Source organism: Ambystoma mexicanum, chromosome 3p (assembly GCF_040938575.1).
Source record: "Ambystoma mexicanum isolate Mex_15411 chromosome 3p, UKY_AmexF1_1, whole genome shotgun sequence".
Classification (NCBI taxonomy): domain Eukaryota; kingdom Metazoa; phylum Chordata; class Amphibia; order Caudata; family Ambystomatidae; genus Ambystoma; species Ambystoma mexicanum.
Window position 1 is genome coordinate 1,116,394,315 of NC_090925.1, and position 26,960 is coordinate 1,116,421,274.

General features: G+C 47.7%; 1 protein-coding gene across 1 annotated transcript in view; it reads right to left on the reverse strand.

Annotated features, from left to right (window-relative positions):
• HSPA4 (heat shock protein family A (Hsp70) member 4) overlaps window positions 1-26,481 on the reverse strand; it is a 711,161-nt gene extending 684,680 nt beyond the window's left edge. The window contains exon 1 of the mRNA XM_069652484.1: window positions 26,079-26,481. Within this exon, the coding sequence (XP_069508585.1) occupies window positions 26,079-26,185 (107 nt within the window). The 5' untranslated portion in view covers window positions 26,186-26,481. The remainder of the gene's footprint in view (window positions 1-26,078) is intronic.
• Between the last annotated feature and the right edge of the window lie 479 nt (window positions 26,482-26,960).

Below are 26,960 nucleotides of genomic sequence, written 5' to 3' on the forward strand. Positions count from 1 at the left end.
GCCTGTAGTGTTGGTGTTGTGAAGGGAAGTGGGTGCTCTGGGGAGGTATTGGGGTGGCCAGGAACACACTTGCCGGTAAGCGCACAAAACGCCCCCCAGTGCAGCTGAACAGTGCTGTTTCCCTGGGAGGGAAGTTGCCACTTAGCCATCTGTGCAATGTTTTTTTTGTGTGCTGCGGTTGCCATACACCCATTGGTCTTATGCCAGTTTGCCATTACTGTGCAGTCCAGCCTTCTGTGAAGGTAGATGACTGAGAAATTTCATGTATGTGGTGGAAGGAGCTGAAAAATGTACAGATAAAAGCCAGACAGTTTGGATGTGTTATTGGTAGGCAAAGCACTGAATGTAATTATTTTATGTTTCCGTTGCAGCTACTGAAAAGCTTTTGCTGAATTATGACAGTACTACATATATTACTTGGTAATGTGCGGGTGGAGGGTTACTGTGATGGGAGAAACTGTGGCTGCAGTGTCAGTGGTATGGGTGAGAGAGGGTAGTGGGGCAGTTCGGGGGCCAGTGATGGGAGTACCTTGCATTGAGGAAGGTGGCTGCTTTGCAGAAGGAAAAATTGTCCGACATAAGTAACAGCTCCTTTTCAAAAATGTTGCTGGTAGTAATGCAGATGGTCATTTTTTTCTGAGCATGCTGCGCACACTTGATACAGAGAACACTACTTTTACTGCAACGATCCCCATTTCTGTGGTCCTTTTCCAGCAGTCGTCCCAGTGAGCCCCGCCAGGGTCCCCATCCTTTTGCAGGGGGAAAAGCTGTAACACATGGTAGCTAGAGGGGCAGGAGGGGTGGGGGGTGAAGTCATTGGCCTTGGGCGTCCATCTCCCAGATGGATATTTTGTCCCTCAAAAGCAGCAGTGGGTGCATGGTGCCCCGGCAGGGTCCCCATCCCGTCCTAGAGGGGAAAGCTGCAGTGCTGGCCAGGCAGAGATGTAGGGTGGTGGTGGATGTGTGTGACCTTGGCTGCCTCTCTGCCTTGGTAGTCGAGTGGCCCCAAGTTCACCAGTAGTTCAGGAGCTGCGCCTTAATTTCTCACAATCAAAGTGTCCAAAATTGCATCCATGTGTGATGAATGGCGCACATTCTGTCAGAGTAACTATATTCAGAGAGGTTACAAAACACCCTTGCTGCACAGGTCATATCCTCTGTCAGACTAGTCACCCTGCCAAAGTGTAACGGTGTAGCATGTGCAAGTCACCTTACCACCGTGCAGTGCAGGCGGTGGGCCACAGGAGCAGACAACCTTTACTGATTACAATTGCCCCTGCACAACTGTGTTATTGGCACATGGTGACATACTGTCTTCTTCACCTCTTTCCCACCTCCTTCCCCTGAAACACAAGTGCCAATTACGTAATGACCTACTGTAAATTCACATGAGAGGTGCATGTCCGAATGGGTGAAGTGTGTCTGGGATTGTTACAAGAGCCATGTGTTCACGCAATCATTCAGCTAGTTGGTAAACTTTATGTATAGCCATATTCATGAGGGTTTACTTGTTTCTATTTCCTAGTGACGATGAGGGTTGTGTAGATAATTGGCTACTCTTTTACCCAAAGGGCTGCACGATTTTCCGAGGGTTAACCACATCTGGCTCTCAAAGGGATGCCCTCCTGGTGCATTGGTTTGGGGTTAGGGGGAAAGCGCTTTCACCCGCTCAGAGGAGCCATCAGCGATGTCCATGAAAAAGGAGATGCAACCCCCCCCAACCCTACAGTGGTGCACCTGGGAGGAAATGATTTAGCGTCTGTGGGAGGGGGAAGGGATACATGAGCTGCTCATGGGAAGAACTGGAATGGATAGCACAGAGGTTTGATGGTTTGGTGCCAGATTTCCGGGATTTCTTTTTTTTGTTCTGCAGGATGCCATATACCCACTTGTCTTATTTCCATTTCCAATCCGTGTGCAGTCTAGCCTTCCGTAGTGGTAGATGACTGAGAAGTGACATGGAACTGGTGGGAGGAAGTGAAAAATGTACAGATAGTTGCCAGACAGTTTGGATGCGTTATTGGTAGACAAAGCATTGAATGTAATTCTTTTATGTTTCCTTTGCAGTTGTGGCTACTGAAAAGCTATTGCTGACTTATGTAAGTACAACATTTATTACTTGGTAATGTGGGGGTGTAGGGATACTGCGGTGGACGGAATTGTGGCTGCATTGTCAGTGAGAAGGGTGGGAAAGGGTAGTGGGGAGGGTCGGGGGCCAGTGATGGGTGTGCCTTGCACTGAGGAAGGCAGCTGCTTTGCAGAAGGAAAGGTTTGGCCGACATAAGTAGCAGCACATTTTCAATTTATTTTCCAGTAGTTATGTAGATGGTCATTTTTTTCTGAGCATGCTATGCACACTTGTTACAGAGCTCATTCCTTTTACTGCAAAGTTCACCATTTCTGTGGCCCAATTCCAGCAGTGGTCCCAGTGTGCCCTGTCAGGGTCCCCATCCTTTTGCAGGGGGAAAACTAACGCAGGGTAGCTAGAGAGAAGGGGGGGATGTCATTGGCCTTGGGCATCCGTCCCCCAGGTGGATATTTTGTCCCCCAAATTCAGCAGTGGGTGCAGGGTGCTCTGGCAGGGTCCAATCCCTTCCTGGAGGGGAAAGCTGTAGTGCGGACCAGGAAGCGATATAGGGTGGTGGTGGGTGATGGGTGTGACCTTGGCCACCTCCCTTCCTTGGTAGTCGAGTGCCCCCAAGTTCATCAGTGGTCCTGGAGCTGTGGCTGAAACACTCACAATGAAAGTGTCTGAAGGTGCATCCATTTGTGGTAAATGTGGCACATTCTGTCAGGGTACCTATATTCAGAGAGCGTACAAAGCACACTTCCCGTGGACTTCATGTCCTCTGTCAGACTAGTCACCCTGCCAAAGTGTAACGATGTAGCATGTGCAAGTCACCTTACCACCGTGCTGTGCAGGCGGTGGGCCATAGGAGCAGACAACTTTTACTGATTACAATTGCGCCAGCACAACTGTGTTATTGGCACAAGGTGACATACTATCTTCTTCACCTCTTTCCCCTGAAAATAATGTGGCAATTATGTGTCGACCTACTGTTATCTCAAATGAGAGGTGCGTTCCGAATGGGTGAAGTGTGTGTCTGGGATTGTTACAAGAGTCATGTATTGACGCAATTGTTGTGTAATTTGGTAAAGTATGTGTAGCCATAATCATGGGGGTTTTCCTGTTTCCATTTCCTAGTGAGGATGAGTGTTGTGTGGATTTTCGGCCACTCTTATATGCACAATTTTTCTGAGTGCCACCTACATCTGGGTCTGGAAGGGATGGCCTTGCAGTGCATTGGTTGGGTGGCGGAGGGGGGGATGACAATGCGCCTTCACTAGCTCCGAGGAGCCATCATCGATGCCCAAGCAAAAGGAGAGCCCCCCTGACCTTATAGTGGTGCGCCTGGGAGGAAATGATTTTGCGTCTGTGGGACGGAAGGGGGTACGGGAGCAGCTCTTGGCAGACCTTGAATGGATGCACAGAGGTTTCCAAACACTGTGGTGGCCTGGTCCCAGATGATTCCCAGGATGGATTGGAGAACTCAGAATAGAAGGGCCATCAACCGCTCGGTGTGGAAACATAATGGCGAGTTCACTAGACTGACAGAGGGCAACACCAGAATACGGACCATTCACCATGGCAATATCAAAGGTGCTGTGATGTTTCACAGAGATGGGGTGCACCTTTCCAAAACAGGCATGGAGCTGTTCATTGGAGACATAATGGATTTTGCCGAGACGCTATTTTATGGGGTAGGGAGGGGGGTTGCCCAGTGACTGATGGACTCACTGGAAGATGTGAAAAGTGAATAAAAAAGGGAAGTATGTTGGCAGTGAGACTTCCACTTCCTAGCAATTGTTTGCATTCATGGCATGTCAAAGCATTCAGTATGTTTGTGCTGCTTATTTCTTAGCTACCTATCACCACTTGCTACAACCTACATCTATTTGCTTGGCCTTGCAACCTTTCCCCTTACAATAGACACCCCTATGTGAATGAGCAGGTGTTTTTGTCAAAAGTGTGCCAGCAGTTGCCTGGAAGGGCCTGCCGTGTACTTTATTTATCTTCCCTTTCTGCTTCTTCATTGCCTCTGGCTTTTCAACTCACCCAATCACTAATACGTTGCATGGTTGTTTCTCGGTATTACCCAAATTGTTCGTTTACAATTGTTCGAATGAACAATTGACCGAATTTAAAGGGTCACAATTGAGAGATATATGGGATACATTACTCACCGTAATCGTATTTCTGATGCTTGTATCTGCTTAGATTCACATGCTGTGCATAGGCCGACATCTAGTGGAAGCTGCGGAGTATTACAGTTTGTTTTTCAAAACTCGAAAATGGGCGTCGACACAGGCGTGCCAGTAATACTATCCCTAGTGTGACGTCCACTGTACCCAATATCCCTCACGCGTCTAGGATCCTCAGATTGTATTTTTTCTGACATGAGGAAGCATGAGGAGTAGCGTGAGTACAGATAATCCAAGCAGATAGACAGAAAGGTAAGACTACAAGCAATCATGCGCCTTCTCTCGGAGGGGAGGAAGGGTGGGTCGCATGTGAATCTAAGCAGATACAAGCATCAGAAATACGATTACGGTGAGTAATGTATCCCTTCTGAGGCTTGTGGAATCTGCTTAGGTCACATGCTGTGCATAGATTAGCGAGCAGTACCAGAAGAAGGTGGGATGTGAGAAGGGTCATGAGCAAACAGGTGTCTTAGAACCGCTTGTCCCACTTGTGTATCTGTCTTGGAATGAGTGTCAATGCAGAAATGCTGAGTAAAAGTGTGAATAGAGCTCCAAGTAGCTGCTTTGCAAATGGTGTCGAGGGGAACATTTGCAATGAAAGCCAATGCCTCTAGTAGAATGGGCCCTTGGCGTAAAAGGCAGAGTTTTTCCAGAAAGAGAGTAACAGCTGTATACAGTTGATAATCCACTTCGAGATCGCGCCTTTAGAGACGCGATCCCCTTCTCTGCCTGTAGCTACGGAGACAAACAGTTGATCTGTTTTCCTTAGCGGTCTGGTTTTATTTATATAGTAGAGGACCGCCCTACGCACATCAAGGGTGTGTAGTTTCACCTCAGCTGAGCTTTGCGGGTTCTGGAAGAAAGCCGGAAGCTCGATGGACTGGTTTACATGGAACTTAGATATAAATTTAGGTGAGAACCTAGGGTGTGTGCGTAAAACCAGTTTGTCTTTGTGGATAGTAAAGAAAGGATCCTGCACTGACAGAGCCTGAATTTCACTGACCCTTCTTATAGAGGTAATGGCTACTAAGAAGGCCGTTTTATAAGTCAGGTGTTTGAGACTACTTTTATGCATGGGTTCGAAAGGGGGGCCCATGAGCTTAGCTAGCACCACATTGAGGTCCCATCCTGGCGGTGGGTTCGAAATAGGAGGGTGAAGTCTCTTTACTCCTTCCATGAAGGCTTGAACTACTGGTACTTTCCACCACGATACTTTGTTATGGGATGTGGTGTAAGCCGAGAGGGCTGCCAGGTGTACTTTCAGAGAGTTAAAAACCAAACCTGCGTCCAGCAGGTGGAGCATGTATGTTACAACGTTGGAAGGAGTGCAATCAACTGGGTTGATTTGTTTATTCTGGCACCAAATAACGAATCTCTTCCACTTGTCAAAGTAACAGTGCCTTGTGTTTGGTTTCCTGGATTCTTTTAGGATGTCCATACACCTCTGCGGTAAATTGAGATGGCCAAACTCTATGACCTCAGGAGCCATGCTGCCAGGTTCATTGAGTTGGGTTCCTGGTGCACTGTTTGACCTTGTTGCTGGGACAGTAGGTTGTACCAGGCTGGGAGTTTGATGGGCTCGCACACCGCCATCCTGTGTAGGTGTGGAAACCATGGTTGTCTCGCCCACATGGGAGCAACTAGGATGAGCGCCATTGATTCCTTGTTCATCTTGTACACCACCTTCCTGATTAGAGGAGTTGGTGGAAAAGCGTACGCAAACATCCCTGACCAGTTCATCCACAGGGCGTTCCCTTGGGAGTCTGGCTGGGGGAACCTGGATGCAAATCCTGGGTATTGTTTGTTTTCGCTTGTGGCGAATAGGTCTATACTGGGGAACCCCCACTGAGAGAAGAGATCTCCTACGATATCTCTGTGAAGGACCCATTCGTGTTCTTCTGGGAGGGAGTCTCTGCTTAGGGCATCCGCTAGGGAATTGAGCTCCCCTGGAACATGTTGTGATGACAGGAAGATGTTCCATCTGAGTGCCCATATCCAGATTTTCTGGGCAAGCTTGGACAGATTTGGCGAACGAGTCCCTCCTTGTTTGTTCAGATAGAACATGGCTGTTGTGCTGTCCGTCCGGATCTGCACCGACAAGTTTAGCAGATGGGGCTCGAACGCCCGAAGCGCTCGGAATACTGCCAGAAGCTCTAGCAGATTGATGTGGTTCTTGGCTACTGAGTGAGACCAGAGACCCTGAGCTGTGTGGTGGAGATGGTGAGCTCCCCACCCAGTCAGGCATGCATCTGTAGTCACTACTGCCTGTACTTCTGGATCGTAAAAGGGTTTTCCCCTTGCGAGATTCTCTCTTGTCCACCAGTGTAAGCTCTGTACGAGTGTTGGCGAAACGACCACTAGATCGTCCCACTGACCACTTGCCTGAGACCACTGTTTCGCCAACCATTCCTGCATGGGACGCATGCGCAGACGCGCGTGGGGGACCAGGTAAATGCATGACGCCATCATGCCCAGTAACCGCATTGCTTTGCGTACCGTTATTTGTTGACCTGACTGATAATGTGGAATTTGCAGTAGTATATTCCGAATTCTCTCTTCCGAAGGGAAGGTCAACCCTTTCTGAGTATCTAGGATTGCTCCTAGTAACTGTTTTGAGGTGCTTGGCACCAGACTTGACTTCTTCTCGTTGATAGAGAAGCCTAATTCGTGGAGGAGGTCGATAGTCCTCTGAATGTTTGACCTGCAAATCCCTGGGGTTTCCCCCGTTATGAGCCAGTCGTCCAGATAAGGGTACACTGGGATTGCCTCCCTGCGTAGGTGTGCAGCTGCCACCGCCAGTACCTTGGTGAATACCCTTGGTGCTGAAGCTATCCCGAAGGGCAGTACCTTGAATTGGTAGTGGCGACTGTCCACCTTGAAGCGCAAGTATTTTCTGTGCGCTGGGAGCATGGAAATATGAAAATAAGCATCTTTCATATGCAAGGTTGCCATGTAATCCCCTTTTTTAGGAGGGGGATTACCTCTTGTAGCGTGGTCATACGGAATTTTTGGGGCTTGACATACTTGTTGGCAGGCCGTAAGTCCAATACTGGGCGCATTGTCAAATCTTTCTTTGGCACAAGGAAGTAAGTTGAATAGATACCCTTGTTTACCTGGTGTCCTGGGACGAGTTCTATCGCGTCCTTTTCTAGCAGAATGGCGATCTCCTCGAGAAGGATCTTCTGATGTTCTAAGGAGTGTATTCTTTGTCGTGGAGGGTGGTTCCGGGGACGCTGCAGTAATTCTATACAATATCCTGTGGACACTGTTGACAGCACCCATCTGTCTGAGGTGATCCCTTCCCAAGCCTGGGTGAAGTTGGAAATGCGTCCCCCTACCGGGGTTGCGTGAGAAGGGACCCTGAACTGAGCGTCACTGCTTTGGTGGAGGCGTGCCACCTCCCTTGTTGGGGCTGCCTCTGCCTCTTCCACGACCTCTCTTGTTACCCCTGCCGTAACTTTGGGTAGACTGCTGGTTGTTGTTCCATTGTGTACCCTGTCCTTGGGCATAGTTGCCTCTTTGTGAATTTTGGCCGCGTGGGCGACGAAAATTACTGTTCCCCCTCTGGTTAGGGGGTTTGTTGGTAAGCTGGCCAAGGGATTTGAGAGTCTCGTATTCGTCCTTGGCATTCTTAAGTGCGTCTTCGACCGCTTTCCCAAACAATAGATCGGGTTCCACCGGCTTGTCTATTAATGAAGCCTGGGTTTCTGTTTTGAACCCCGACTGCCGTAACCACGCATGTCTCTTGATAACAGTACCTTCTGCTATCAATCTTCCTGCGTTGTCCGCGGCGTCGAAAGTTGCTTTTAATATGCAACCAGACACGGCTCTCCCTTCTGCCGAGATCCGAGCCAACTGGCCCTTTAACGGTTCAGGAGGAGAGGCTATGAGCGCCGCAACCTCTTCCCATTGATGGCAGTTGTAACTTGCCAACAGGGTGGTGGAGTTTGCAATCCTTGCTTGGTAGGCGGACGTTGAGGCTACCTTCCTGCCAAACCCGTACAGTTTTTTGCTCTCCTTGTCGGGAGGAGCTTCTGACGGCGATAAGGGTGTCCCAGCCCTCTTCCGAGTGTTGGTAACCACTAGGGAGTCTGGTTTAAGATGTCCTCTTATATAAAGAGGGTCAGACTGGGCTGCCCGAAAAAGTTTTTCGACTCTGGGGTTGACGGCTCTGGTGAGGTTAGGATTCACCAGGGATGGATCTATTCTACGTTGGATGGATTTAAGGATAGGGATGGTCTGAGCGACCGGCCTCCTCTCTCCCACCAACTCTTCTGCGAAGTCCCTTTCCTCCTGCACACCGTGAGTGTCGATGTGAAAATGTTCTGCTGCGCGAGCGAGAACTTCATTAAGGAGGGGCTGGTTATCAACTGGCGAGTCGGTAACTGGGGCTTCGCTCTCTACCGGGGAATCTACTCTGTAAATTTCCTGCTCATCTTCTACCTCCTCCAGGTCCTCATCATCCGCATAGTATTCAGTCCCGGTTTGTTCCTCCATAATTTCAAACTCCTGGTCCCCTTCAGGGAAAGGTTGTCCTTGGTATCTGGGGTGTGGAGTAGAGTATGGAGTAGAGTAAGGCTGCACCTCGAAGGGTTCAGGTCTTTCGAACCGGGCCTTTTTACTTAGGGGGATAGGATCAGAGGAGCCTGAGGGTGTGGCCCCTTGAGGGTCATACGAAAGGAAATGTTCTGGGTTTTTGTCATAAAAATCAGCTAAGGAAGACATCCTTGACATGACCCTGTCTATGTCTTCACTGGACCATTCTTTGGAACAGGGTATGACTTTAGTAGGCAACTTAGAGGACTTATCAAGGGTACCCTTGCTGGATGTTGATGTCCCAGTAGATTTGTGTTTGTCTGTCTGCTTAGGGTGGAAGGATGGTCTTACAGGAGTGGAAGGCTGTGCTTTCCGCTGTTTCCCCCCCTCCCCGTGCGTGGAAAAATGTTTTCCCTGCCCCTTGGAGGCCCCAGAGACTTTCGACGCCTGGCGTCGAGGGTCTGGAGAGGTATCTGTGTGTTTCGAGCGTGGGGCCTCGCTGGTGTTAACTGCGGCCTCGGTCTCCTGGAGCGCGGCCTGGGGGTGGAAGTCGTCTTCGTCTTCCGACGATCGAACTTCCGTTAATCTAGGGAGCGAGGCACTCTTGGCAAGAGTGGATGATTGCCTTGCGTCATGAGGCGATCTCGATCGAGAGCGCCCAGAGGACACCGAGTCGGACCGTTCTATCTGTGCCTCTTTCCGAGAAGTCGACGTCGTCGAGGTTCGGTTGGACTTAGTGTGCTTAGTGTGTGTAGGGTGTGTAGCGCTTGCATCGCCGGGGGTCTTCCCCATAGCCGCCCTGCCGGACAACCTTCCGAGGTCGGGGACCTGCGCTCGGCAGTCTTTCGACGCTGTAATGCCCTCGCCGTCCGAAAGTACGGCGTTGCTGCCATCGCTGAAGGCGCCCTCCGCTGCCATGGCCGCCTGCCTGGCGTGGTGGGCCCAACGCTTTGTCGAACGGTCCTTAAGTGTCTTAGGCTTAAACCTACTACACGCTCTGCAGTTTGCTTCGGGGTGGTCCCTCGGCAAGCAGAGATTGCACGTGGCGTGCCTGTCGACCCAAGGGTATTTGCGTTTGCACTTGGGGCAGAATTGGAAAGGGGTACCCTCCATACGCACCTTGAGGCAGCGGGCTGGTAAGTGTAGGAAATATATAAGGTGTACCTATATACCAAGAGTGAAGAGTATGTACCACCCCCCACTCTCCCTACTTGCAGGGCCGAGGCCAGCGGCCTACTAGGCCCGGGCCGAGGCCAGCGGCCTTCCGAGGCCCAGATCCGTCGTGCAGCAGCCGACGGTCGATGTCTTCTCCAGCCGTCGTCGAGTGTCGAGGGTCGACGTTGGGGTGGGGAAGGATGTTAATAAATAATTTTAAACTTGAATAATTAGCAAAAGTATGGCTAAGGCCAGGGGACTCCGCAAGATGCTTCCGACCAGTATGGCGGAAAAAAACAATCTGAGGATCCTAGACGCGTGAGGGATCTTGGGTACAGTGGACGTCACACTAGGGATAGTATTACTGGCACGCCTGTGTCGACGCCCATTTTCGAGTTTCGAAAAACAAACTGTAATACTCCGCAGCTTCCACTAGATGTCGGCCTATGCACAGCATGTGATCTAAGCAGATTCCACAAGCCTCAGAAATATATATATTTGGGGGTTTGGCGTTGGGTGCAGGGGTTTTCCCCCCACATATATGGTACAATTGACCTTCACAATTCGGTCAATTGTCATTCGAGCAGTTGTAAAACTAACAATTCGTATACAACCTGCTTCTCACCTCAATTTCCCATCCACAAGCATCCCATGGAGGAGGGCATGGTGCAAAGCATGTTGGCTGTTTCTGAATAGGTAGCGTGGCTGAAATCCTCGTCCCCACACTTGTATTTCTGTACAGTTTAGCGGAATAGGACATTGTCCATAGATTTTTTGTTCTCTTAGGTGCAGGTGTGTTGTAGCCGTCTACCCACTTGTAGGAAAGCAGTCAGCTGGTCCTTAGCATTTCACATGTGTTTGCAAAGTAGTACTCCGTTTATTGTAGCGTGCAGGGAGTACGTCATATTGCAGAGGGCTGCTACAGTTTGTGAGCAAAGTCTGGACTTTTTGGTGTACTTGTGTGGAGTAGGTTTGTGGCACTGAATACCACTTACTGTGCTACGTTTCATATTCTGAGAAGCACACATACTTATTGTTTCAGTCTTCATCTGGTCTTTGGGCAGTGAAGGGTTCCATAGCGAAGGTACTCATGGCTTCTCGGCGATCAATGTCTGGTGCGGAGGCATTAGCTGTAGTGATGGAGTCTGGCTCAGAGCAAGGCACAGATGTGTACATGCATTCTGAAACAGATAGTGCTTACGAGGGGCAGGAGGGCAGTGATTGGGGAAGTGAGATGGCCATTGACGAAAGTCCCTCCTCCCACTCATCGTCATCATCTGATGACGAAGCTGAAGGAAGAGTGCGTCCACCTTTTCGCACACTTCCCACACGCAGGGGACGTGCAGGACGGCAACGCAATGTGGCAGTTCCTGACATGACTCAAGAGTCGCTCTGGGTGCCTCCAGCAATGGCTCAGCCTGTTGTGCCCCCTTTCACTGGTATATCAAGGTGCACAGAATACAGAAGGGTTTCAGCCTATGGATTTTTTCAACCTTTTTGTTGATGATGGGTTCATTGCAGATGTGGTTCAGCAAACCAATTTATACGCTGCACAGTTCATGAGGTCTAGGGGTCCCACTCTGAAACCCCACTCCAGAGCACAAGCATGGGTACCCACAAAGGATGTTGAAATGAGACAGTTTTGGGGTCTCATTCTGCTCATGGGAATTGGCCACAAGCAGTCTGTGGCGATGTACTGGTCTACTGTAGCACCACTTTATTGCCCGTTTTTTTCAGCTACAATGAGCAGAAATCTCTTTCAAGCACTGCACCGTATGTTGCACTTCAATGACAACTCGGCAGCATTACCCAGAACGGACCCAAACTTTGATAGGCTCTTCAAACTGAAGCCATTTCTGGACCACTTCACTCACCGATTTGCAGAGGTGTATGTTCCTAGCCAGAACATATCCATTGATGAATCGTTGGTGTTGTTCAAAGGTCGCCTAGTATTCAGGCAATACATTCCTAGCAAGAGATCACGATATGGGATTAAAATGTACATGTGTGAAAGTACCACTGGGTATATCAGCAGCATGAGAGTCTACACGGGTAAAGACTCTACCCTAAACCCTCCGGGCTGCCCAGCCCATTTAGGGACAAGTGAGAAGATTGTTTGGGATCTTCTCACACCATTGCTCCACAAGGGACATCATTTTTATGTAGACAATTTCTACACTGGAATTCCACTGTTCAAGGAATTGTTCAATGTGGGCACACTGGCATGCGGTACAATCCGCAGTAACCGCAAAGGCTTCCCCAGACAACTTGTGTGTAAGAAGTTGGCCAATGGCATTGTGGCAGGATGAATTATTAGTGTAATTCTGCGACAAAAGGGATGTGTACATGCTAAGTACTATTCATGATGAAAGTACTTCAGCTGTCCCTCTGCGCAGGCAGACTCAGCAAGTGTTGAAGCCCAATTGCATTCTGGATTACAATAAGTACATGGGTGGAGTAGACAAAAATGACCAAGTGCTTGAGGCATACCACGCTGAACGCAAGTCGCGTTTCTGGTACAAAAAGTTAGCCACACACATTGTGCATATGGCAACGTACAATGCTTATGTGGTGTACCGTCAGCTACTCCAGAAAACAAGCTCTCCTTTTTGGATTTTGAATTAGCAATTGTTCAATCTCTGGCTAATATTCATGTACAAATTCCCTCCTTTCCAGAGGTCGAAGATGTGGCCAGATTGCAAGAGCGACACTTTGGTGATTACGTTCCTCCCACTGCCACGAAGGCACAACCGTACCGAAAATGTAAGGTGTGTACAAAACAAGGAAAGAGGAAGGATACTCGGGTGTACTGTCTCCAATGCCTTTCCCAGCCTGCCCTCTGCTTTCAGCCTGGTTTCCTTTTGTATCATTCAAAGGAAAATTGAGAGATCGACCGATTTCCAAAAATGCCCATCATTCCTTGAAAGGGACCCTTAGCCACTGAAATCGTGCATGTTTTATAAAGGAATGGCACTCTTGCAGCCTGCCCTGGAGGTGTACCTTCAATGAAAATGCAACAGGAGGTCAACTCACTTCACTTGATTTAGCGTGCATTCATGAGCATTGCTAGTCCTGCTTCCTCCACTTAAGGAGTGCCTTGGAAAGGCAACCACAGCCGTAGCTTTCCCTTGAGGCCTGCCTACGAAATTTACATCAGTCTAGATCCCTCAGCTCAAAGCGTGACTTGCAAAGGAACGCTAATCAGGCTCCTTCCATTGGAGGCGTGACTGCGAAATAGTAATCATTACGAGTCCCTGTACTTGAGTTGTGCCATGCTGGTCATTCCCCTTTGGCGTGCTTTGGCAAGCAATGCTAGTCCTGCTCCCTCCACTTGAGGCATGCCTGGGGAAGAGACATCACCCCCGGTACCTTTCACTTCAGGTCTGCCTCATAAGGAAAAGGCAGTCTAGCTCCCTCTGTGCGTGGTGTGCCTTGCAAAGTAACGCAATGCTGGTTTCTTCCAAAGCATGCCATCTTGGAAAGGAATGCCACTCCACCGCCTCTAGTTGAGGCGGGCCATGGAGAAGAAGGGTGGAGCACTCTGGGTCACTCCCCTTTGGGGTGTCCTGGCAAGGCACGCTAGTGCAGCTTGCTCCTGTTCGGGATTGCCGTAGAAAAAAAACGTCTGGAAAGCCCCATCCGCTTCCGGCGTACTTTGGACAGGAACCCGAATCTGGCTCCTTCCACCTAAGGTTTGGCAAGCAAAGAAAGTCCAGTCCCGCTCCCTCTACTCAAGCGGTGCGTTGTGGAAGACCAGAACACCATTCAGGTTCCCTCCACTCAAGGGGTGTCTTTTCAAAATAATACACGCCAATTTGGCTCCCTCCCTTGAGGTCTAAGTGTCATGAAAGTGGTACTTGGACACCAACTATATGGCAGCGGTGTCTTGCGTACCTCGTAACATCCTGCCTTGTTTATTGTTTTACTGCAAGTAATGTTATGTGTGGTGTAAGTGACACGTCTTCTGTAGGAATGAATTGGATATGATTGGTGTGTGAATTAGGTAAAGATACAAAGAACATGCAGATGCAATTTCTGTGAATGCACTTTTCCAGCACTGCAGAAATGATTGTCATGTTGCAGGGTGGCTGTTTTGTGTGGGTACGGTTGAACATAAGAATGTTTGCCCATAGTTGCTAGGGGCATGCTCAAAGCTGGTGTGGAAGATAGCGCCTGTAGGACAGGGTAGCGAAGTGAGCCAGTATGCACTGGCTAACAGTGTCCACATGTGATTGCAGGCACATAAAGACTGCATACAGACAGTTGCTATACAATTGCTGCCAAATGATAGTTAAGATATTGCTAGAGACACAGTTGCATTGTACGCACATGTCCACGTGGTATAAGCGTGTAGATACACTTGCTCTGGTTCTAGTGATTTGGTAGAAGTGCAACTGCTGAAATGGATGCCAACTGACTGCAGACACGAAAGAGATACGAATGGCCAGTGATCCGGTGGGTGCCTTGTCGTGGCATCACTGCTCACAAACCATCTTGTGCTACACAAGGAGGTTTCTCCTTGTGCTAAATCCCACCTTGCGTGTCTAACTGCATTGTGTCTGCTATGTATGGGAAGTGTGAGGAAAGGTGCATGTGAAATGGCTTACTAGCAGTACTTTACTGTTTCCTAAGCGCACTACAGAGAAGTTACTATACAAAAGATGTACCCATTGTCACTCAGGTACGACACCTGCACACAAGAGGTCTGCCTCTAATTGGGACACGTGTGGCGATGCAGGACGGTAGGCCATGTGTTGTTGGGGGCGTGTTTCGATGGGTGCGCCGAGCAAAATGTGCGGAAAAAGCGTTTTTCCCCCCACATTTCAGACTTTGCGGGGCTGTCTGGGTAAAGAAATTCTGGGGGGGATGTGCGCAAATCATACCTCTGCGGATTCCCACGGGTGTCCTCTTTTCGGAAATGCATGGGGTTCCCCGTTTTCTTCGGTGGCTTGGAGACCCGAGGCCCATATCTGTATGTTGTCCCGGTCGGCAGAATGTCTGAGATTTCGCTCTGAAAACAGACTTGGGTTACTTGTGTTTTAGGCTTTCCCCTTGGCGGCCAGGTAGGTGCACCCACACATGTGAGGTACCGTTTTCATCGGGACACCTGTGGGAACGCAGGACGGTAGGCCATGTGTTGTGTTTGTGTGGTTTTCATAACGTTTTGACCCATTTGCTGGTGCTCTTTGTCTCACAACCCTTTCATTTCCCAAACGTGACCTACATTTAGTCGCTGCTTTAGCCACCATACACTTTTGTAACCTGCACAAGTCACCTACCCTTGAAAAGGTCTGCCTGTGCTCTTTCAGAAAATTATGCTTGCCGTTCCTCACCACATTGGTTTTCCCCGATTTACACATGCTAAGTGCATCTGGTCAGGCCGTGTTCTCCCAGGTAGAAATGGATTGAGATTAACGACTAGAAGGCAGAGGACCTTGATGTGTCTTCTTCAAGGGTGCACCTAGAATACCCAAACTTCATGTGCCTTTATGCAGAAAAACAAAACCTGGGCATGCAGCCGGGTTTTTGACAGCATAAATTTGACTTAGCGTTTAAAGAAAAAAAAAATAACTGCTGAATACACTAAAAAGAGCTTGGCGGAAAATTCATTCCAAGACGACTCTGGAAGACCTCAAAAAAGGTAACAAAGCTATAAAAAACGGCCTGAAAACACATGTATTTAATAACTCAGAAGGACGCCGAGTACATTGGCTAATAGCCTCTAAGCAATCGGGCGAGATGTGGAAGATCCTTAATTCCTTGGAAGCACAAGCAAATCCTATCCCAGCTGGAGACTGCATCATTCACTTTGGTGACTTTTGTTCAAGTAGAACAGCTAGTACTGACACTAGCCGTCGCAAAATCATCTCTGGACTTTTGAAACGAGCAAGGACAACATCTTGGAGTTGATCAAGTCTTCAAGCTCCTCTATCCAGCGGGTGGCCCTGACAAAATATGACCCTGAAGAAAAATCAACGGGCTGCCTTCATGTTTGAAATAATAAAATCACGGAGGGAAATACCAGCATCTTGGAGGTCTTACATTATAGTTCCCATCTTCATGAAGTGAAGGGAGGTATATATTCCCTGGTAACGACCTATATAATATTTGCAGCCGTGATCTTGAAGCACTTGACCATTTGGCTCAGGGGACCCAAACATTGGGATGCATGACAGTCGGGCTTTGAAAAAGGTGTTGGAACATCGTTGAACTTGTTTCTCATAAACCTGCTGAAATTACGAACATCACAGAAGGAGGACAAGAAATTGTACATGGCATCAGTTGACCTATCCAGGGCTTTCGACTCTGTGAATCGTCAAACTCTGTGGAATAAACTACATTCTTGGGGCTGTCCCACTAACATCTTGGAAGCCATAATGAACCTTCACACAACTACAGTCTGTATAAGACTGAACAAAGCAGGAAATCTAACTGATGCAATTTCCACCAATACTGGCCAAAAACAAGGTTCTCGTGTAGCACCTGCAATCTTTAATTTATACATCTCTGACATGGAAGATTCATTTATAGATACCAGATCTTTTCCACCCAACATCACTGGTACACAAGTCAATAGACTTTTATACGCAGACGATGTAATAGATGAAACGCCCATTGAGATGCAGCGTAAGATAGACACATTGGCCAAATACCTGGCAACAACAATCTAAGGATAAATCCTCTGAAGTGTCCTGATCTTTGGGAGGAAAAGCAGGATGAAGTCGAAAGGCTATAGCTGGTTTATTGAAGGAGCTAAAAAGAAAAAAGAAAATAAATTATATAACCCAAATGACCTACTTGGCAATATCAAACGATAGCTCAGCAGATGTTTGAGCTAAGAAGGAAAATGAAATGTCTGGCAATACAAGCTAAGATTATTAAAAACGGTTCTGCAAATGTTCACTTGTTCCCATCTTCACTTTATCGCACAAAAGGTAATTCCCATACTGGCGTATGGATGTGAAAGCTCTCCATCACTGTCTTGGAAAATATGTCCCGTTCTTGAAGGCCTATTGGAGATTTTTTTTATCTCCACCAAAATCCAAGGCAGTTGCAACCATCAAAAGAGAGCTTGGTTTAACCTCTTGCACACTAACAGTCTGGAAGAGCCTTTCATTCTATCGAAAATGTTTTACTCCACCAATAGGAGGATTCACATTATTGAACCAAGCTTTTTGGGCAGGTAGCAAACGCTTCCTGGAAGACTGGTGCTCCAAATGTACTGGAATCCTAAACACTCTCGGGTGAATAGAATCCTGAGAATGTTAAGAAGGCTCTCCTTGATCAAGACTGGATCGATACACTGGATGCAACAACAAAGTACAAGTTGCACAGGCAATATTGCATAGACAAAAAACGAGGAACAACCTTACCTTCAAAAAATTCCCATCAGACACCACTCGATCTCAACTTCTGAGAATGCGTTCCATCCATTCAATCCACCTTTGGAATGGAACACAAGAATGCCCCTCCCGCTCCCTCCTTTCCACATCAGCTCCACTGCACTATGTGGAAACATGGAAAGGGGGACCAACACCCTGTTTGCAACCAGTCTCAGACTTGTGAACGCACCATCTGCTTGATCGTCCACTTTCTACTCCACAGCCGAGACAGTCTTCAGAGGCGGCGTTCTTCAGTCGTTTATAAAAACCTGATCTCACTCCAACCTTATGAAGGAATACTTTGAAAAAACTCTTCAAGAATGTTTTCCTGTTGCACCAAAGAAGATGTATCCCCCACTGCTGCCTCCCAGGCCAGTGGAAATGCCTCCTCAGCCCTCTCCAGCAGAGCAGCATCCAGAACCAAAAGGAGCCACAGTCAGCGCTCGCTATTCCATGCTCCAGAGCACCAGTTGATCCTGCCAAAAGGGATGCGCCAGATGTTCTCAAGATGAAGCCCTGCCTTCTTCCATCAGGGCGTTTCATGACAGGGTGCTAGATCTTGGGACCTTTCGGGACATTCCAAATCCCAATACTCCGGCGCTGCAGGCGGGGGTTCTATCAGGGGGCCTGAGATTGAAGGCTCAGGAAAGACCTGACATTTTCTTTCAAAAGGACATTTTAGCAGAGGTCCACAAAGTGTGGGTAAAACCACATACAGGCCAACACAAACAAGAGGATAGATCCTCGTTACAAGTGTCAGAAGAATTTCACTTTTGCCCCTTTCCATATTCCACTGTTATTGCTGCAGCAACCCTCCAGTGCAAGTCTCTGTAGTTGTCCTCTGCCGCCCAGGTGTTGTCAAAGGAGGTTAATGGGTAGGGAAGAACATCTTTATGCGACACTTCAGCCTAGTAAGGCAAATACGTAAGCAGTGGTTGCTGCTAATATAAAGTATGGGCAGAACTTTAGACAATTGGAGCAGAGACTTGAAAATGTCAAGATCGCTTGTCCAACCCCAAACTCAGGATCTGGTAGAGGCCGCTACACATCATGTCAATGCATACACTTACTGCCTTAGGATTGGCAATAACATGACCCGCCAAGCGTGGCTACATGCAACCAAATTCTCAAAGGAGGTCCAGAAGAAGGTTCTAGTTCTTACTTTTGAGGGCAAGGAACTCTTCCACAGTTCCACCGATGAGGAGCTGGCAAAAACCAAAACTAGTTCTTCAACAGCCAAATAACTGTTGGTCCCATCTAAACCTTCAGCTGCAAGGTCTGCTTTCCCCCAAAAGTTGGATTTCTGTGCCAGCTCTTTTTCAAGGTTCCAGAACCGCAAGACTAGTCCAGACCGCTCATCAAGCGGACCTCATCGAAAGTGGCAGAGGGCCAGTTTTTTTTTGCACTCACTCGTCATTTCCACTGCCAGAGCCAGAGCCTCTCCTCTGATAAAAATGCCAAATGGTTAGAACCTAAGCAACTCAAGTGGGAAGGGGATGCATCTCCCCTCACCTGGAGACTTAGAACCATTGGATCTTTCGTGATGGTCTGCTATCAGTAGCCCGTTCAGGTTTCAATCTACCCCTTTCCGGCAATTCCTACTTCCCATTCTCCTCTACATCAGACAGATCACCCCCTCTCCTCGCAGAGGTTCAGAAGCTTTCTCGACTTGAAGGCAGTAAAATGAGTCCTTATAGCGGAAAATAGCTTGGGTTTCCATTCCTGCATTTTTTTTCATGGCTGACATGCGCACTATTTTGGACCCGTCCAATTTCAATCTTCACATCTCCCCCAAGACATTCAAGATGATCACGCCCATGCAAATCCACTACTCCTTTCAATGGGACGATTGGCTTGGTAGGTCTACAGTATGTGTACCTGCCTGTACCATGGCCCCAACACCACACACGCCTCCAATTTTTGGTAGAGGAAAGGGGTGGAGAACATTACTAATACTGAGTACTCCCCTTCGGGTTGAGCTTGGCGCCAAGAGTCATTACAGACCTCATCTTTGTGAAAGCAGCACTCCTCAGACTTTGAGGAGTCCATGTCTATCCTTATCTGGACGGCTAGCTCCTCAGGAGTCACTGTCCCCATACAGCAGCAGCACATGTGCAGTTACTAACCCAGCTGTTGTTCAAGTTGGCACCGTCAGTGAACTGAAATTCTGCGACTGTCGTGCAGGATCCAATTTTCTTGGGTTTTTCGATGGAGCATTGTCAGTGCCAAGGTTAATCTGACAAAGGACACACTGAGGGATGTAATGGATACATCCTCCCTTTTCCTCGATTCCACCCACAGGTCAGTGTGGTGGTGTTAGAGGCACCCAGGGGTAATGGCAACCTGCGTCTTACCCTTCCCTCTGGGAAGGTTGAAAATGAGGCACACTCAAACGGAACTGGTCCCAGGTAATGACTAGAGACATCCATCTCCGGAAATTACAGCCGACCTCTGCTGGTGGTTGGATTTCACCAATCTTTCAGTGGGGACACCATTCTTAAAGCCGCCACGTTAACAACAGATTCTTACCTGCTCAGCTGAGACACTACTTCGGGCCATTAGGTTCCCGCCCGACATATGGTCTGCCCTAGACCAGGATTGCCACGGGATCGCCATCTCAAATACCTCAAGCTTTTAGCAGTTTCTCGTCTTGAAATCTTTTCTAACCAGTACCTCCAACATGAGCAATCAGATTAGGATGGACAACTGTGTTGCAATGTTCAACGTGAACAAATCTCTGCTTCTAGTAGACCCAAATATTCAGATTTGGGATTTGGCAGTACAGAAGATGCATATCCCGGGCCAAAAGAATATAGCGGTCAACTCCCTCAGTCGGTAACAAACCTCAAGTGGGAATTAAACTATTACATTCTGTCCCAAATATTTTCCGAGTGAGGGACTACGTCCGTAGACTTGTTTGCAACACTGCCCAAAAAAACCTTCTGCTTTATGCCTGCCACGAAGGCCAGGGATGCACTGAATATTTCATGGGACAGGATGCCAGGGTTTGCTTTTCCACCTCACCCCTTGATCAATTGGGCGTTGAAGCCGAGGACAGCGCGCAACTGCACTCTAGTCTTCTTGGCCAGCCAGGTTCTGGTCATCAGAGCTAAACCCCCCATCCAGTTGAAGATTCCCAAACTCTTGCACCAGAACAAGCATCGGTGTGGCAGCCCTACCGCCATTCCTCACCTTGGCGGCCTGGTTCCTGAGGTCAGAGCCATAGCACAGTCCAATCTTTCAGATGAAAAGGTGTGTGTCATCCAAGCAGCGCACAAACCCTCCACTCTAGCTCAGTACTGGAACAAATGGCTCAGTTTCTTTCACTGGTGCCCAGATAAACAGGTAGATCCTCGTCACACCTCAATTGATTGGGTCCCTTCTTTCATATCGGACCTGGCAACCACAGGCATTCATGTTGACTTGTCTGCTATTGGTCCTTACCTCAACATGGACTCATATTCGCTCACCCTTACAGTTATAAAACAGCATTTTGCTGGTCTAAACCGGTTTCTTCCTGCCAACCACCTGCAGGCCAAACATGGCCTCAATGTGGTGCTAACACGCTAAACCATAATATGGAGCCCATGCGACAGTCAACTTAAAACTTTCTGGCCTCCCATAAGGACAAAGTGATGCCCCACATGAACCATTCCCTTCTACTGAAGATTGTTTGGGACTTTCAAAGTAATTACCCGTGGTTTTTCCAGACCCGGCGTCCAACGGACTCTACACAAATTTTGACGTTAGGATGGCACTAAAGTTCTATCTTGAAAGTACTAATGAACCCCGTCATCTCTTTGTCATGGAAATCCAAAAGCCCCCTTATCGTTTTGTAAGCACCATTGCCATGATCTTAGCTTTAACAATGGAGTTTTCCATCCACCCAGTTTATACATCAATGCTTGCGAATCTCCCACAAGTATGGAGGAAAGGGGTTGGGACACAGAAGTAAAGTTACTCACTGTTGTGACTAACATACTCCTAGTCAAAGGGCAGGCGATGTGCTGGGCTGGGCTCAGGAAGGTGGGGTTTAAAGCCACACAAGCTGGCCCAGCATACAAATAAAAGGAGATCAATATTTTTGATGCTATCAAGAGGTGCGCCGGTCCCATCCCAAAGGACGGAATAACCCACAAGGAAGGAAAGGGGACTAGCAGTATGTTAATCAATACTGTGACTAACTGTTTATATCTACAAGCCACGCTGAATTTCATATAGGAAAGGGCAGGTTACCTATTCAGACATACTTCAAAGGAACACTGTAAATTGGGTAATGGGCAGCAAAAGCCACACTTCATAGGAAATGGCTCAATTACCCTGAATATCGTAGAGGCAGGCAGTGTACGAGCCAAGTTGATTTTCATTTAGTAAAAGGACCCTTCTCATTCCCATATAGCCCATAGAACTGTATTGACGTAAAGCTTACCAATATGATGCCAAATGTATTGACAGTTTGATGATTAAGGCACAAACTAAAAAGGGGTTTCTAAAGGTCTACAAAGTGTATACATATGAACAACATCTGCGAGCCAGTTACATTTTCATGTCGGAAAGTTAATTTTTCAGGAATTTCTCCATTGGAATTTACTGAGTGACGAGTGGCACAAGCTACCATTTGTGTGAGATATTGCTTGGATCAGGCAGCTTATCCCCTAACTGCTGAGGGTTTAACCTCCAGTGCCGAGTCCTTTTTTGGGCATTTCAGCATGTTGGCATTTTTACTACAAGTGACCTGGCCAAATTAGCACCCTTTTCTTCCCACAGGTTTGCTGTCATAATGCCACCCCAGATTCGTGGTTTGCACAGCAAATAGGAAAAGTACAATATTTTGATGCATTAGCTATTGGAAAACCAGGCAACATTTGTGTCCTGTTGAAAACCGTACAGCACATTTGTGGGTGCACTAGCCAAGTCTGAAAGGGCTAAAAGTACAGGTATGGAAGGTGCTCTGTGAAAACCAGATCGACACTATTTAGCCTTGCAGGCAGGGCAGACATTAAGGACTGAGGTGCCACAGCCACAAAGGAAAACAGGGAACCGCATGCATTTCTGATAAGAAGAAAGCTGTGGGAATCCAAAGAAATCTCACTTGTGTGAATCGTGCTAGAATGTATTACCCAGAATATCTAGGAAATCGCAAATGTAGAGGGGAAAAAAAAATTAGATGTTTGCAACAAGGAAACCACCGAAACATGCGTGCACCACCACATGTCCTACTTCCCACAGTTGTCCCAATGAAGGAAAAAGGCCAAACCACTGGTACACCAAACACCTTGGGAAGACCAAAGCCATACTGAATTTGGCCTTATGGACAACCCACAGATTTGGGCATGGGGTGCGTCAGCCACCAAGGAAAACGGGGAACGCCATGAATTTCCTAGAATGCCCAGCAAAGTTCAAAATCCAGAGGGGGGGGGGGGGGGGCATTTACAACCAGAAAACCACAAAAACACACAGGCAGCACCACATGTCCTACCTTCCCACGGGTACACAGATGTTCAGATTAAAAAATAAAAAAAAAACAGGAGACCTCACATGCCTGGGTGCACTTGCCTGGGTGGGAAAGAAAAAGTGTCAACCCAAGCCCAGCAGCGGTTCCGGGGAGCCCTGGTGGGGCCCAGCTCCAATGCGTCCTGCCCAAAGCTCTAGGGCGGCCAGGGGTGCAGTCCCCGGCCTTGGGCGCCTGCTTCCCATGTGGGTCAACCATCCCCAAGACCAACGGGGGTGGGGGGTCCCTCCACAGAACAAAAAGATGTAATGTGGCCTGGCTTTGTGGGAGCCCCATGTCCCCCCGCCCCGCTACTACCCCACCATGGAATGGAAGGTCTTTCCCTTCACTGCCTGCGGGTCAGGAGCATTGGCGCGCTTGAGGAGGAAGGGTTTGGGGGGCACGGATCACCTCTGCAAAAAGTAACGAAAAGGACGAGACTGCTCACAAGCAATTGCGGCCACTGCAGTTAAAACAGAATGCTTGTATTTTTTTTTAAGCTGGCGAGCCTAATTAATTTTCATATAGGAAATGCTACTTATTATTCACATACCCCTATTAGGTCTGCATTGAGCCGACAGTGGCATATTTCTTGTTTAGCATTATAGGAGTGTTTCCCAAAGTATAAACTATAAAGATGTTGAGAGAAGTTCCTTTTAATAAAGGAAAGGCTGGTTACTTATTTGGGTATATCCCCATTGGAATACATAGCATAAAGCTGGACCCAATGTGTTTGGTGCAAAAAATGTAAGTAGTGGTGAGCCAAATGAATGTTCATAAAGGAAATGTATTCTGACAGGATTCCATAGACCTGACGGTGGCATATTTGGTGCCAACGTCCTCGAAAATTCGGGCATGGCTCAGGCAAAATACAAAGGAGTATTGTAGAGGGGCCACCCATCAAACTCTGCGAGCCATGTTGATTTCATATTTTTTTTAAAAAATTATAAAATAAAAAGGACTACTTACCTCTGGCATATCGACAGTGAACACATTGAGAAAAGCCTGGCATAAGCCATAGTTATTTGGCTTCGGGTAAAACCATCTAAATTAAAGAAAAACCGCCTGGTGTACGAGTTGCATACTAAACATTGATGAGCAAAATGGAATTTCATATATGGGCGACTTCTTATTTGTACAGGTCTTCCTAGATCTGCATTTAACTCAAAGTGGCACATTTGGTCCCAACTTCCTTGGTAATTCATGCACAACACAAGGGTTACATAGAGGGGCTAGCTAGTCTATACCTATAAAGATAAGCAAGCAAAATCAATTTCCATATAAGAAAATGTAGTTTATTTGGACATAACTCAAAAGAGCTGCATTGATTTGAGAATTGCAGATATGGGGCCAACGTTTGACAATTCTTACTCGGCAGAAGCAAAATATAAGTAAGTTACGTAGATGACTTGCCGGTGTATAAATGTCAAGATGTGCAAGCAAAGTTGATGGTCATACAGCAAAGAATTGCTTACTTTACTCTCCTTTGGAAAATATTGAGCAAACGGTGGCAAAAGCCACATTTCACGAGAGGTTAATGGTTTCGGCTAGATCTGGATCACAAAGAAAAGCACATTTTGTGCGAGTAATAATTGGTGATCCCAAATGATTTTAATATAGGGCAAGGTACTTTATTATTTTGACCCTTCTTCATAAAGTTATTGGCTTAATGGGGAACCAATTGATGCATATTTCTTTATCTGTCTTTGACTCAGGCAAAATACACATATGGCTACCCAATGTATGCAAATCATTCTGCGAACCACATTGAGGTTCATGCAGGGAAGCACTGGTTAAATATTTGGGCATACCTCCATGGGAATAGATGAGTAAACAGTTGGCGGTTACCACATCGGATGAGAAAAATGGTTTGGGTTGAGCTAAATGAATTTCAGAAGTTTAGCCAGTGTACGATTAACTACGTAAAATGTAGCCAGCCAAATTTATTTTCACATGGAAAAGGGTAGTGGTTATTCGGACAGACCTTCATAGAACTGAAAGAGGCCCATTTGAAACCACTTTTTTACAATTCTTGTTAGGCTCAAGCAAGATAATAATTATTATTATTATTAGGCATTTATATAGCGCTACGAACCCTCAGGTATCTGAGCGCTGCTTATGTGTGTGGGGCTCATTTATCGACCTCGGAAGGATGAAAGGCTGAGTTTGGCCCTGCCGGGATTCGAGCCTGCACGCTGTGCCACTTGACCGGATAAAGAGGACAGGGGTAAAAACTTCACCTACTACCTAGACATAAATACTGCCTTGCCCCCATGACTCTACATACACAGCACGCCATTTCTTACACTCGCCAAAAAACAATCATTGGCTAGTAGGGACTACAAATGTACAGCCCTACAGAGGGGCCCAACGGAGCACTTCATTTAATATTTAGCTCAACCTCTGTTGGATCCGTCATGCTTCTCTAGAAAAAAACACCAAAGGTTCTGCTATCCAAACGTTGGCAGTGGAGCACTAAAGGGGTGGGCAAGCTTTAGCAAAATGTTTTCTGTGCAAGGTAACTGACAAACTAGCCATCTGGCGGGAGGGGACAGGGCTGTCAGCAGGGGCGCCGATTGCGGTGCTGTAATCTTACCATGGGTACCGGACGTGGTTGGACACGGACAATAAGGAGAAAGAGTTGGCTAACACGTGAATGTATGAAGTCACGTGTGCGGGGGAATCGGAGAGATGCTGCCTTGACAGGCTATGCTTACTGAGGAATAATACCGTAATGTATATACATCTTGCAATGGGGAAGATGGAGCACGCCTATGTGTGAATTTCTGCTCTAGGTGCGTAGAAGCGATCGGGGGTGGTTAAGTTCTTAAGATGGAAGGTGCTTTAAGAACGTAGATATTAAGGTTGGACGTTACTCTAACAATGTATTTAATCCTGGGGTGAATAGCTTGCGTATCGAGTAATTAAGGGTTTAACTGTGAGCGTAGCGTGCGGCGCTATGCAGCCCGGACAATGCAGCAAGGTGGGAAGTGGGCATCAGTCCATGTGCTGCAGTGGGCGGTAGATCATCCAGAGGCATGTGCAAGGACTGAATGGGCGTATTCCGGTATACTCCAACCTCCGAGAGCTGAAGCACTGGGACGGCAATGCAGAACGTTACCTGTCACACGATGCTCCACCTGACCGACATTAGCCTCAACCTCCCGGAGACATGGAGGGCCGTAGTACAACCATCAACCCAACACACCAGGCCTAAACGGCAGGAACCACAGAGGGACTAGGATACTCACGGCGTGCAGCGGTCACTGTACTCATTTGCCACTGTCTCGATGCCGCCGGCTCGAGCTACGGCAATGTAGCAGCTCTGGAAGCCCATATCAATGCCCACTACGGACATGGTGCTTGCGGCGGTCGATCTTGTCTGGGGTGATACAGAGCACTCGAGCCAAACGGCCAGGCAGGAGAATGGAAGCCGACTCAAGCTCCGCCGGGTAATAAGGAAAGACCGGCAGCCGAGAGCAAAATCTCGAAAATTCTCGTCACTCTGACACAGGGTAGGCGGGGGAGGGTGAAGGATTGGGGATTGCTCGCGAGATCTCTGACGTCACAGTCCTTAGTCCTCCTGCTACTCATACTGGCTAACGTATTCACTGCGCAAGTGCGCATTTTCGTCTCATTGGGAATAGTCTCGGTGATGATCACCATACTAGTGACAGGCATATCCTAACTGTCACTGCGCAACTACTTAGCGGCCATTCAGGGTACAGGCAAATGTTAGAACATCTCGCCTAGCGGTGGGCATATTAGGGTCAGTCACAACCCCAAACAGACTTTCTCCTGTCCCTAACATGGCGTCCAAAGCTGCGATGTCCTTTGTCAATGGAGACCAAACATGCGTGAAAACTAAATCAATATACACAACATTCAACCAATGGAACTAGCTTTCAAAAGATCTACCATCATTAGCATTTCGTTTATTGCCGTTCACTAGTGTGCCATACTTACAACTCAACAATGACAGACACGACAGCGATGTATAGAATATGTCACGTGCAACTAGGTGTTTTTTGGCAAACTACAAAGGCAACATAACGTTTATCAAAAGCCTACCCAGTGTTTTCATTAAAGTACAAAAATACCATGTTTCTATGTATTTGAATAGCACACTTCTA